This window comes from Medicago sativa, chromosome 7, assembly GCF_051527215.1.
Source record: "Medicago sativa cultivar Bolivia chromosome 7, Bolivia_mono, whole genome shotgun sequence".
Lineage (NCBI taxonomy): Eukaryota > Viridiplantae > Streptophyta > Magnoliopsida > Fabales > Fabaceae > Medicago > Medicago sativa.
This window is the reverse complement of record NC_140755.1, coordinates 66,821,823-66,834,649: the sequence shown is the minus strand read 5'-3', so window position 1 is coordinate 66,834,649 and position 12,827 is coordinate 66,821,823. Positions and strand designations below refer to the sequence as shown.

Sequence of the window (12,827 nt, the reverse complement as noted above, 5' to 3'; positions counted from 1 at the left end):
AGAATTTCAAATTATAGAGTTAGAATATCTATTTTTTATTTTACAATGTCATCTTTCAAACATCACGTATTTTACAGGGTCAATTTAAACAATTAACCATATAATAAATCTTTTGTTGTGCTATTTAGACACAAGGTTTTCATTATATGTCTCTCTTTTCTCTCTTATTCAACATGGTATCTAGAGCTTTTGAGAGACATCCCTAATCTATGTTTACCCGGTGGACCTACTGTCTTTCGGTGAGAATTTTTTTCGACAAACCATGTTTCAACTCCGATTTTCCACTTCTCCACTACCGTGTCAATTTTCGACATTTGATTTCATCACAGACCATCGGTGCCGCTGCTGCCGACGCTCATTATGGTGACTTTTTCGGCAAACGAACCTACCATCAGAACCACAACCTCCAGTTCGTTCAAACCCTAAAATTCTGCCGCCAGATTGTCTCTCACGCGCGTCATCTTTCACCGATGCAAGGATCTATTTATCCGCCACAACCACCGTGTGTGGCAGCACGTCAGAACCCTGACCAGGCTCCAGTGTGGACCGTCGGACTCAGATTTCCCTCAAAGCTCCGGATCTTCCCTCATATTCTAGTTTTGAGCAACTTGTATACGCGTTCTTGTTCATACATCCATGTATCCTTGCCTTGTGCATGTTTTTCTCTCTCATCAAACCTGGTTGTCTGTGTTAGTTACAACCATTTCTTTTTGTAAAAGAAATGGTTTATTCTAACTACTCCCTCGGGTCCTATATATAAGAAACAGTTGACATTTTAGGTTCATTGTGTAAGTGATGTATCTAGTCTATATTTATAACGAGATACATTAATTATTCAATGAACCTAAAAAGTCAATTGTTTCTTATAATAAGGATCGGAGGGAGTATATGATAGATATAAGTATAAGTAGTACTATCCAATAGTAAGGAAAAGAGTGTAAGTGGTACTAAATCTAGAGATGATGTAAACGTGGTAAACTTAAGGGTAAAGTTACTCTTTTACGTAAATTCATCTCTCAATAGTAAATAAGTATGGATAATACTGGTAAAATAACATTTAATATTGCATTAAACTTCAAAAGTGTCAGTTAAAGAAAAAGAAAAAGGGTTTTGTTAACCGGTGTCCTCCGGGGCACCGGTTAAGGAATTCAAAATTATTATATAACTTTTTAATAAAATCTTTCCTCTTTTAATTGCTTAACCAATGCCCCCGGGGCACTAGTTAACATTCTCCAAAGAAAAAAATTCATAAAAAGAGACACTTAAAAATAAACGGACTATTGCTTTTAATTAATTCCACCGAGTTTTTTCCGTGTCCATTGGATAGCCCCACACCGATTGTTATCTCTACTTTTTTAATTAAGCATACAAAATGATCAAGTGTTTCGTTTGGCTAACCAAGGATTTTAATGGTTACATATCTCATGTGTGTGATTTAATGGTTACACTTTTAGTTTCACTTTTCAAAGTCGTCTAGAAACTAGTAGAAAACATTGATGCCGTAGTAAATATTAACTTCACTTTTCATAGAAGAAAGAAAACGTCAATTAAAAACAAAATCTCTTTATTATAAGGACATTTTGGATAGTTGTTTTAGGATCTCTCTGTATTTTGTGTCTTCTTCCATTGATATACTATGGCTTCCATTCAGACTGAATCAGTTGAACAAGTTGATAATGTTCGCTTGAGAGTTTTGGTGGACAAAGAAAAGAACAAAGTTGTGTATGCTGAGGCTGGGAAGGTTTTCGTTGATGCTCTCTTCAGCTTCTTAACATTGCCTTTAGGGACTATTGCTAGACTCGTTGCTAAGGACTCAAATATTGAAGCAGTGAAATTTGGCAGCATTAGCTCACTGTATCAAAGTGTGTTAAATCTTGATCAACAATATTTGTGCTCACTTACTTGCAAGGAAATGCTACTGCAACCTAGAAACTCCATGGAAGATTACTGCCGACAGCTGGAAACTGAATATAGACGACACAGAACCCTTGCAGTACTTTGTTTGCCAGAATTGGAATTGTAGAAAAAAGGTAACAGGATGCCTTTTGAGCATTTTTACAAATAAAAAATGCTATTGTGGGAAAGTAATGAACAGCGAAGTATTCCCTACAGGTTTAAATCCAGAAAATGGTTTTGTAAAGGAAAATGCTACTTTTATCATTTGTGACGATCTTTGTGTTATGCCTAATGTTTTTGGAGCAAGTTTAGATATACTTCAAAAGCTTGGAGTCGAGACTATTGATGCTATTGAGGAACAAGCTGTTGACATCAACAAGAAAGAGGCATGTCTTTTCAGCTTCTATGTCATCTATATATATATATATATATATAATACTCCCTCCGTTTCAAAATGAGTGTCGTTTTAGGTGTTTACACACATATTAAGAAATGCAATGATTAAGAGAAAGAGAATGGTTATTTTACCAAATTATCCTTATTAACTATTGGTTAGTTTTAAAAGTAATATTTTGGAAGTAATGTGCAGAGTATTAATTGGAGGGTACAATTGAAAAGAAAAAGTTATTATTGCATTGGAAACCGAAAGCGACACTCATTTTGAAACAATTTTTTTTTGCTAAAGCGACACTCATTTTGAAACAGAGGGAGTATTTCTCATCTTTGAATATTCGATTATTTTCTCTAATTTATTATTTCTTATTCGATTTGTATAGGTAGTTGATCTTCTCAAGTTATCATTAATCTCAAAGACCCCTTTGACGAATTTTATTTTACAGAAGAGCCAATCTGTTCATAATTTGAATGTAAGAAGCAATATTGAGTTTCCGATTGGAGAGCTGCTACCATCCGATGAGGACAGACAAATGTCTGTGAAAGTGACTAAGAAAATCAAATGAACAAATTCTGTTTGTTGAAGCAGGCGATGATTTATTGACTTTGTTTTTAGTCTTATAACTTTCCCCTTAGGAGGAGTGTTGCATATGCTTCAAGGATTCTCTTCTTTAAGCTGCATTGATAACTTATACAAGAGCTTTTCTGATTTGAGTCTAGACATATATTTAATGTCAGAGGGACTCAAAGACAAACTATGCAAGCCTCTCATTGCCCCACAATTTGAACTCAAGAACCAGATATTACCAATTGGCGCAGCTTTCTTACCTGTGAATTATTGTCATACTTACTATGATTACACAAGAATGAGGTATACCGACCTTACAAAAGAAATGTTGTATTCTAACTATAATAGAATTCATGAAGAAAAGTATGTACCATTTAAAGTGGTTGATCCCAAGTCTTCTAATGCAAAATCATCATATGCCAAAGGACCGTCAATGTATATTGGTGGCAGACGACTTGTGTGTGAGTCCAATGTCGTCCATTTCTACTATGTCACTTCTAAAAAAATCAAAAGTCCCTCTATCTGATTTGGAGGAAAGAGTTATCAAAATTGGTATCAAGGAGGTATGCACATGTTCATCTTGTAACTGTTCTCTATTTGCCAACACTACACTTACTTTTGGTTACATGTTACAGGGTCTCAACATACTTAAAGCTTCATTGGTATCAACATCTGCTTTGACAAATGGTCTCAACCAATTTATAAGAACTGTTAAGGTGGAGAAATGACTAAATATTTTACCTATCAAGTTTAGATTACTCTCTTCTCCATAATAGGGTTATTCTGTGCTAAAGATGTACCAACCTAATTAATCAACTTCCTTTTGTTGATCATAAGGACATACAGGTCTCAACTTCTGCCTTTTCTGCTCCTGAAGATGGGGCTAGACCAGAATCTAACTTTGAGGCATTAGGCATAAATAATGCTCCAAGTTTGAGTGTTCATATTCCGGATTGTTCTAGTGGTACTCAAGTTTTGCAGGTTCCAAGAGCTACTTTGGTGGAAGAATTGCCCCTGCCCCCTAAAATACAGGTATCACTAATTTTTATTTACTTAAATCTTTGTTGATAGGTTTATTGTTGAACCGAATTCTCTTTTTGATGGAGCCACACATCAATATTTCAAAAAAGTTTAGTTTGTGACTTGGTACATAATACTCCAATATGTGGATATATGTCAAACCCATGTTGAATTTTTGCTTCCTAAACTATTTTTCATTTCTTTCATGGATTTTTAAATTCATTATGTTTTTTGAGATTAGGCGTGTCTTCATGTCTTACATGTATCGGTATACAACACTTGCATTCACACAAGTCCGACAGTTCAAACAATGTCTCATTTTTTTCCTTTACTTCACACTTTATATATTCTTTAGACACATTCAATGAGATTCAACGATGTGTATAAGCAACGATACTATGAGATTTAAAGATGTATAGAAGCAACGATGAACACTAACAAAGGTTGAAAACACATTAAATACTACATGTGTATAATATGATTAACAATATAGGTAGTTTTGGAATAATGTTTGTCTTTTATTTAGTGTCAGTGTTGCTATTGTTATATATTTGTAGTGTTGATATGTCAGTATCTATATCTTTTTGGTATTTGAATATTAATCAATAACTGTTGTTCAGTTTCTGAAGTGCAGCTTCTGAACAGCAGCTTCTGAACAACAGCTTCTGAAGTGCAGCCTCTGAACATCAGCTAGCTTCTGAAGTGTAGCTTCTGATGTCTAGCTTCTGAAGTGTAGCTTCTGATGTATAGCCTCTGATGTCTTCAGAAGCTGGGTCTACTAAAAAACTTTGGTTAGCTTGTTAACCAAGGGAGTTAGTTTGTTAGAGTAGTTTGTTACAACGTCTAGTTGTATATATACTCACTCATATGTTGTAAATATTAGAGAATGTGTCTGAATCAATAAAAATTTCCATTAGTTTTCTCTCTTTCAGTTTTACAAATAATTCTGTTATTTCTCATCTTGCTTAAAACAGCTAATTCTTCATAAGCACTTTTACTGCGCAAAGAACATTGTGATTGTTCTAACAATTGGCATCGAGAGCCTGGTTGAATCTTGGGAAACACGAGTGAAAGTGAGGGGAATCATCATCGGGAACCAAAGAGTGAGGTGTGTGTATTGATTTCTCTGTTTTCTGAGATTTAGCAAGATGAACACAAATGGTTTTGGATCGAACATCTTGATTCTTGATGACAAGAATTGGGAACGATGGAGCGCTTTGATGAGATCGTTGTTTGGCGCGCAAGATGTGAGTGATCTTGTTCAGAATGGGTTTGAAGAACCTTCTGCAAATGATACTGATGTGCAGAGAGCTGCGTTCAGAGAAAACAAGAAGAAAGATTGCAAGACTATGTTCTACATTCAACAGAATGTTGATAATCAACACTTTGAGAAGATAGCCAAAGCAACAAGATCAAAGGAAGCATGGGACATTCTTGAGAATTATCACAATGGGGGTGAAAAGGTGAAACAGGTCAAGCTGCAATCATATAGAAGGAAGTATGAAATGATGCAGATGGAAGAAGACCAGAAGGTGAGTGATTATTTCTCAAAGATGATTGAAATCGTGAATTTGATGAAGAACTGTGGTGAAAACATTTCTGATCAGATGGTAGTTGAAAAGGTACTGAGATCTTTAAGCCCAAAATTTGACTTCATAGTAGTAGCAATCCAAGAAGCAAAGGATGTGAAAACTATGAAGATTGAAGAGTTGCAGAGTTCACTTGAAGCACATGAACTTCTGGGGATTGATAGAAGTTCTGAAAGATCATCTCAGCAAGCCCTTCAAGCTTAAACAACAAAGAAAGAAGGAAATCATAAAAACTCCAAGAAAGGGAAGGGTAAATCAAACTGGTCCAACAATTCAAAATCCAAGACTTATAACAAAACTGAATCTTTTAAAAGAGGAGGTTTTGGAAAAAATCAGAACAAGAAGAAGGATTTTGACAAGAGTAAGGTTCAGTGTTATAATTGTGACAAGTATGGACATTTTGCTGATGAATGTTGGTTCAAGAAAGATCAGAATACTGAAGAAGCCAATATTGCTCATGGAGGTGACCCTGATGCAGTGTTGTTAATGGCTGCCACATGTGAAGACAGGATGAAAGGTGAAGAGTGGTACCTTGACTCTGGGTGTTCTAATCATATGACAGCTCATAGAGAGTGGTTAACTAATTTTGATGCTAGCAAGAAAACTAGTATCAAATTGGCTGACAATAGGAAGCTTGCATCAGAAGGTAGTGGTAACATAGTGATGAGGAGGAATTTTGGTGGTAAAGTCATAATTGAAGATGTGTTCTATATCCCAGATATGAAGTGTAATCTGATGAGCATAGGTCAATTAGTGGAGAAAGGATTCTCAGTTTCAATGGAGGGTGAATCTTTGAAACTGTTTGATCCAAAGAAGAATCTGGTGTTGAAATCTACTTTGTAAAAGAACAGAACCTATAGATGCAACATATCAAGCAACAGGATGATGTGTATGTCTGCAACTGTCATTGAAGATGCTGAAGCATAGTGGCATTTGAAGTATGGGCACCTAAACTTTAGAAGTCTTAGTGAATTGAGTTCTAAAGATTTAGTGAATGGCTTGCCAAAGTTGAATGCCAAGAAATCCATATGTGAAATATGTGTGAAGAGCAAGCAAAGTAGATTGCCATTTGTATCTGATGCACCTAAAAGAGCAAGTGAAGCACTGCTAGTTGTTCATTCAGATATTTGTGTCCCACTTGAGGTACCTACTCTTGGTGGTAGTAAGTACTTCATTACCTTTATTGATGAATTCACAAGAATGATTTGGTTGTTTACTATTAAGCTTAAGAATGAAGCTTTGGAAACATTCAAAAAATTCAATGTCTTAGTAGAAAAGGAAAGTGATAAATCTATTAAGATTTTAAGGACAGATGGTGGAGGTGAGTATACCTCAAAGGATTTTGAAGCTTTCTGCACAAGTCAAGGAATTGTTCATGAAGTAACTGCTCCATATACTCCTCAGCATAATGAACTGGCAGAAAGACGAAACAAGACTCTGCTAAACATGACCAGAAGCATGCTTAAGTAGAAGAATTTGCCACACAAGTTTTGGGGTTAAGCAGTAACTACTGCTGCTTACATTCTAAACAAGTGTCCCACTAAGAAGCTAAATCTGAAGGTGCCAGAAGAAGCTTGGTGTGGAAGGAAGCCCAGTGTTAAACACTTAAAAATGTTTGGTTCCTTGTGTTATAAGCATGTACCAGATGCTAGAAGAAGCAAGCTAGAAGATAAAAGTGAAATTATGATACTCATAGGGTATCATCCTACTGGTGCATACAAACTGTACAATCCTGTGAATCAGAAGGTTCATTTCAGCAGAGATGTGATAGTGAATGAAGCTGAGAAGTGGAAATGGAAAATGAACCTGAGTACAACAGTGAATTCCAGCAAAGCTACATATACCATGATTCAAGTGATGAATCAGAAGGTGAAGATGATCATGAAGTGACTGCAGATGATCAAGAGGAAATGATAACACCAGCAAGACCTCAAAGGAACAGAAATCCACCTGCCAGATTGACTGATTGTGAAGTAACCTCTGATAATGCAGTGAATGATGAAGGTGATTTCATTCACTTTGAACTATTAGCAGATGCTGAACCAGTTAATTACAAAGAAGCTTTGAAGACTGATGTTTGGAAAAGAGCTATGGCTGAAGAACTGCAGTCAATTGAGAAGAATCAAACCTGGGAGCTAGTTGACTTGCCAGACAAGAAAAAGAAAATTGATGTCAAATGGGTATTCAAAGTGAAGTTGAACCCTGGTGGACAAGTCTCTAAGCACAAAGCAAGATTAGTGGCTAGAGGTTTTCTTCAGAAGCAAGGCATAGACTATAATGAAGTGTTTGCTCCAGTTGCTAGAATTGAAACTGTGAGGTTAGTCACTGCTATTGCTTGTAAGAATGAGTGGTCACTCTACCATTTAGATGTAAAGTCAACATTTCTAAATGGCCCACTGGAAGAGATAGTGTATGTATAACAACCACCAGGTTTTGAAATTGCTGGGAAAGAAAATATGGTGTATAAACTGCACAAAGCTCTATATGGATTAAAACAGGCTCCTAGAGCATGGAATAAGAAGATTGATCAGGTTTTAACCCAAATAGGCTTTGAAAGGTGTTTAGTTGAGTTTGGTGTATATGTTCAGAAACTTTCTGATGGAGGAACTGTTATAATCTGTCTGTATGTTGATGATTTACTTATCACTGGTACCTCAACATCAGAAATTGAGAAAACTAAGAAGAAACTGAAGTAGGAGTTTGAAATGACTGATCTGGGTGAACTTTCATTCTTCTTAGGAATGAAATTTGTGAAATTGAAAGATGGGATGGTGATGTATCAGCAGAAATACATTGGTGAATTGCTTGATAAGTTTGAAATGAAAAACTGCAATACAGTTTCAAATCCATCAGAAACAAACTCAAAGCTGGATGAATGCATTGAAGAGGAGAAAGTGAATTCCACAATGTTCAGGCAAATTGTGGGATCTCTGAGGTATTTGTGTAATAGCAGACCAGACATATGCTACTCAGTGAGTGTGATCAGCAGGTTCATGCATGATCCAAGGAAATCTCATCTGATAGCAGCAAAGAGGATTCTCAGATACATAATTTTTTGAATGCCCGACGTAATTTTCTTCATCTCATATGACTTTTGTGCTCCTGGATTTTATGGAATGAATGAAATAATCAGTTGTTTAAAAATCAAGAATGCACTAGTTATCAGTTACTAGAAAAAGTTAAATATTATTCTTTGTGGTGGCTGAAAGCAAAACATGTTACTTTTGTTTTCGGTACCCAAATGTGGTGGTCGAATCCCCTTGTGTTTGGGTCTTGGCTAACACTGTTCTCTTGTTACTCTCTGGACAACTTATATTTTTAGTAGTCTTTTTGGCACACCTTGTGCTGAAGGGATTACTGTGGTTTTGTGAATATATTTCATTTTGACTTGTTAAAAAAAAAGTTATAATCTTTGTTAAAGAAACTTATTTATTTCATATAAGATTTTGAATGCAGAATAAATTATGAAGAAATTAAAATATATTGATGAGAAATTCAAAATAATGTTACATAAACCATAACCAAATGTTAAAAAAAACCAAACAGTGTCAAATATCGATAGCTCAACAACTTTAGCGAATTTGACAGAACATAAAAATGTACAAAATTATATATTAATTCATAAATAAGATGCAAGCTAACTATTTCAAAACTATATATTGATGCAATCTCCGGCAACAACGGCATTTGATAAACAAGGATTTCACTATCATTCTCACAGCAGAAAGCATGTCAGTTTTTATCAAAATTAAATATTGAATCAACAAAGAATGTGATATAGGTTTGACCGTTCAAGTTTGAACTATTATATCTAACTCCAAAGAAATCAAAAAGAAACCTCATATTTAATTTTAAATCATACAAAGTTCCTTAAAATATTATATCTAACTCCAAAGAAATCAAATAGATAACATTATGAGTTTAAACTTGTGAGATGATTAGTAACAACAAAGGATAATAATGATAAGAATGGCTTGAAAAGGCTCAAGGTACCAAACAAGTGCCTCGTGTGTAAAATAATATGATTGATAGTCCGTAAAGAACGACCGTAAGTCTGAACCAAAAATGACATTCAAACATGGAACTTCGGGGGTGATTTTTATGAGTATATTCTTCAGCAAACCCCAATAGTTATCGTGCTACTGAACTTCGGGGGTAAGCTAACCTTTTAATGTAATTGTCTGAAAATGACTTTATGAGACTAAAACAATTTAAAATGGAAATGTTATCTAATTTATGCAAAATTTACAATAAACAGTTGTTAGAATTAGCAATAATTCAAGCAAGTTATTGTTTCGACAAAATCCTAAAGTATTAGAAAGGAAAATAGCAGAGAAAATAAACTAATGGTTGACTCCCATTCAACTCATGTTTTATGTCTCAAGCCTGACAGATAAGTCTACGTTGCATCCTAGATATTCACGTCCTCCAAGAGGAGTACTTCACTTCTATTTCCTTAATAGATTTTTAGTTTTTTCACATTCACTTTGTTTGTGTCCTTGCTTGTTGGATCTTCCAATTCGACTGCTCCATTATGAAACTCAATGATGGCTTTGAAGGGTCTTGTCCATTTAGATCGAAGTTTTCCTGAAAAATAGTTTAAATCTAGAATTAAATAAGAGCACTAGTTGACATGGACAAAATTCTTTTATAAGAAGATGTTTATCATGATAGTATTTCTTTGTTCGCTCCTTGTAGATCACTGTATTTCCATACGTTTTTAGCCTCAATTCCTCCGGTTCAGGTAGATGGATTACCCTCCTTTTTCCTGCTGCCTCTACATCAAAATTGAGAAATTTTGTAGCCCGTTATGCTTTTCAATAGACCAATTGATAAGGTGACAACTTGAGGTGTGTCTTGAAAGCTGTCCTATATTCCTATAATGCATCATTTAATTTTGTAACCCGTTATGCTTTTCACATTTCTTAAGAAAAGTTGTTAATGTAATTAAAGTATCTATTTTATGTATTAATATTACCAAATTGTCATTTCTTTGTATGTGTATTTAATTTGACTTTTCATATTTCAAGACAAATTTGTACTCCCTCCGTCCTAGTTTGACTGAGTCAGTTGACCATTTCACACAGATTACGAAAAGTGTATAAATAAAAGAAAGAGAAAAATGGTTTTGAGTGTCTTTGTCAAGTATTGATGCATTCTTCTTTATCATAAATGTAAAGTAAAATATATTGAATTGAGAGTGATGAAAGTAGTATTAGTTAGTGTTATAACTTGAAAAAAGTAATTAATGTTGTATTGAAAAGTGAAATGAGTCAATATTCTTGGGAAGGTATGTTTAAAAAAATAATAATAAATGCATCTAGTAATTTGAAAAAGAATTTATATTTTGTGATAAATTTTTAGTCAAAAAATGCTTAGATATAAAAATGGATGGAGTATCTTTTTTAGAATTAAATTAGGTGTTGCCACCTTATGTTTAACATCAAAGAATTTTGGTTGATTTGTCCTCGTGAGCTTAGCTCAATTGGTTGAACAATGCATAAAAATATGCTAGATCCGTGGTTCAAACCCCGGCCACTAAAACTAAAAAAAGAGAATTTTGTTTGATCCCCCTTCAGTTATGTGTGTGATGCTTATCTAAAAACCCCACAACTTACTTCGAAGATGCTCTTAGATATTTGCATTTTTTGGTTCAACAAAGCAATGGATGGATGGAAGTATTCAACACGGCGCGTACAATAAATGATAAGTCAAGTTGACTGCTAAGTCTACTCTAGCTAGCCAAGTCAAGTCATTTTATCCTTACTCATCTAATTTATCAAACGAATCAATTATATCCTCAAATTTCATATATGGACGGATAAACATTTAGTTTATTGGAATGACATTCTTTATGTAAACACCCAATTAATCCCATTGTCTTACAACAAAACGTGAAGAAGAAATATGAAGAGCTTAGTAGGTGCCGTGTTTTTGTTACTTTTCGTTTTTTCATTTGAAGTGATGTATTGTGAAGGGTGTTGGAAACAAGAGAGAGAAGCTCTTATTGCTATGAATTTCCGTTTGGGAAATACTCTGGCTTGGAAATACAACATTAGCAGTAACAGTGATTGCTGTGAATGGGAAGGAATTGAATGCAACATCACCACTGGAAGAGTCACCAAACTCACATTTGTACCACCCAACCATTGGGATATGTTTGTTTCTGACCCAATCCCTCCAATTGGACAACTTAACTATTCAGATTTTGCAATCTTCAAAGATTTGAAGACTCTCGACCTATCAGCGTCTGGAATATCCAATTGTACAAGAACTCATCAAGGTTATTTCTCAAACAAAGTAAAAATCAATAGATTTTGAACATAATAACCATAATTTTCATTTACATATATATTATTGTGCAGGGTTGAACAATTTGGAAGTTCTTGTTTTGAGTGCAAATTATTTTGAGAATGCTATCGGCATTCTGTCCTGTGTGGATGGACTTTCTTCTGTTAAATCTCTATCGTTAGCTTATATCAGCAATTCGGTTTCATTTCACGGTGAGGCCAGGCCAGTTTTAGTTTTCTTTCTTAAAAAAATATAAATAATTTAAGAAATCAATAGTTTTAATTGCTTCAGCAAATTAATTTCATAACTAATACATATTTGTATTGTACCATAGATTTTCAGATAGTTTTGGAGACAATTCCATCAAAGTTGCTAAATCTGGAGGTCCTTGACATAAGTTACAACAATTTGAGTAATGAAATCCTTCCTTCACTAAGGGGAGTCACATCTTTGAAGGAACTCCATTTGAATTTGATTGGATTGGAGTCAGATCTTCATATACAAGGTATGCTATATAGAAATGATTAACGGTTTCCATTTTATTAAGATAGGTAGCTAACTGGTGCACTAACACACTCTACTAATTTAACATGTAGGATTATGCGCCTCATTGAAGAATCTTGAGATCCTTGACATCTCCATCAACAACTTCAGTGACACTGATATTGCATCTGCTCTTAGTGGACTTGCTTCCCTCAAGAGTTTAAGTTTACAAGAGAGTGAACTTACTATGAAATCAATTCATAGTATGTCATACTTTTCATATTAATTGTTAATATATTTTTTTGTCGTTTTTAAAAACATATGGACCTCTAATCATGTAAACTTATGTATTGCTAGATATATCAAAACTGAGGTCTTTGGAGATCCTTGACTTATCTTGGAACAATTTAGGCAAGAGTATATTTTCATCCCTAAATGTTCTTCCACGTCTCAAATCTCTTGACTTAAGTTCAAACAACTTGACCGGATCACTTGATATTAGTGGTGAGTGTTGATATTTAGATTTATATTTGAAACACATATTTTTTTGCTTGATATACTCTGTCCTTGGATATGATCATCATGGC

At 34.6% G+C, this 12,827-nt stretch overlaps 2 protein-coding genes and 1 pseudogene across 3 annotated transcripts in view; all 3 read left to right on the top strand.

The window, feature by feature from the left end:
* The window catches only part of LOC146907863 (cuscuta receptor 1-like), a 39,638-nt gene that overhangs the window by 23,223 nt on the left and 3,588 nt on the right, over positions 1–12,827 (top strand). The window lies entirely within an intron of this gene.
* Positions 1,511–3,927, top strand: LOC146907865 (uncharacterized; annotated as a pseudogene). The gene is made up of 4 exons (XR_015018402.1): positions 1,511–2,282; positions 2,673–3,420; positions 3,493–3,573; positions 3,695–3,927. The product of XR_015018402.1 is annotated as an uncharacterized LOC146907865 (transcript).
* On the top strand, positions 11,252–12,442 carry LOC146907864 (receptor-like protein 13). Its single transcript, XM_085725151.1, has 3 exons — positions 11,252–11,749; positions 11,832–11,969; positions 12,092–12,442. The coding sequence occupies exons 1-3, from the start codon at positions 11,374–11,376 to the stop codon at positions 12,283–12,285; spliced, it is 708 nt and encodes a 235-aa protein (XP_085581277.1). The 5' UTR covers positions 11,252–11,373; the 3' UTR covers positions 12,286–12,442.

What these genes read in the sequence shown, in the direction of transcription:
- LOC146907864 (XM_085725151.1), top strand. Translation starts at nt 11,374, where the DNA reads ATGAAGAGCTTAGTAGGTGCCGTGTTTTTGTTACTTTTCGTTTTTTCA. An exon ending in TTGTACAAGAACTCATCAAG is followed by an intron (nt 11,750 to 11,831) that starts GTTATTTCTCAA and finishes ATTATTGTGCAG; the next exon opens with GGTTGAACAATTTGGAAGTT. An exon ending in CAATTCGGTTTCATTTCACG is followed by an intron (nt 11,970 to 12,091) that starts GTGAGGCCAGGC and finishes ATTGTACCATAG; the next exon opens with ATTTTCAGATAGTTTTGGAG.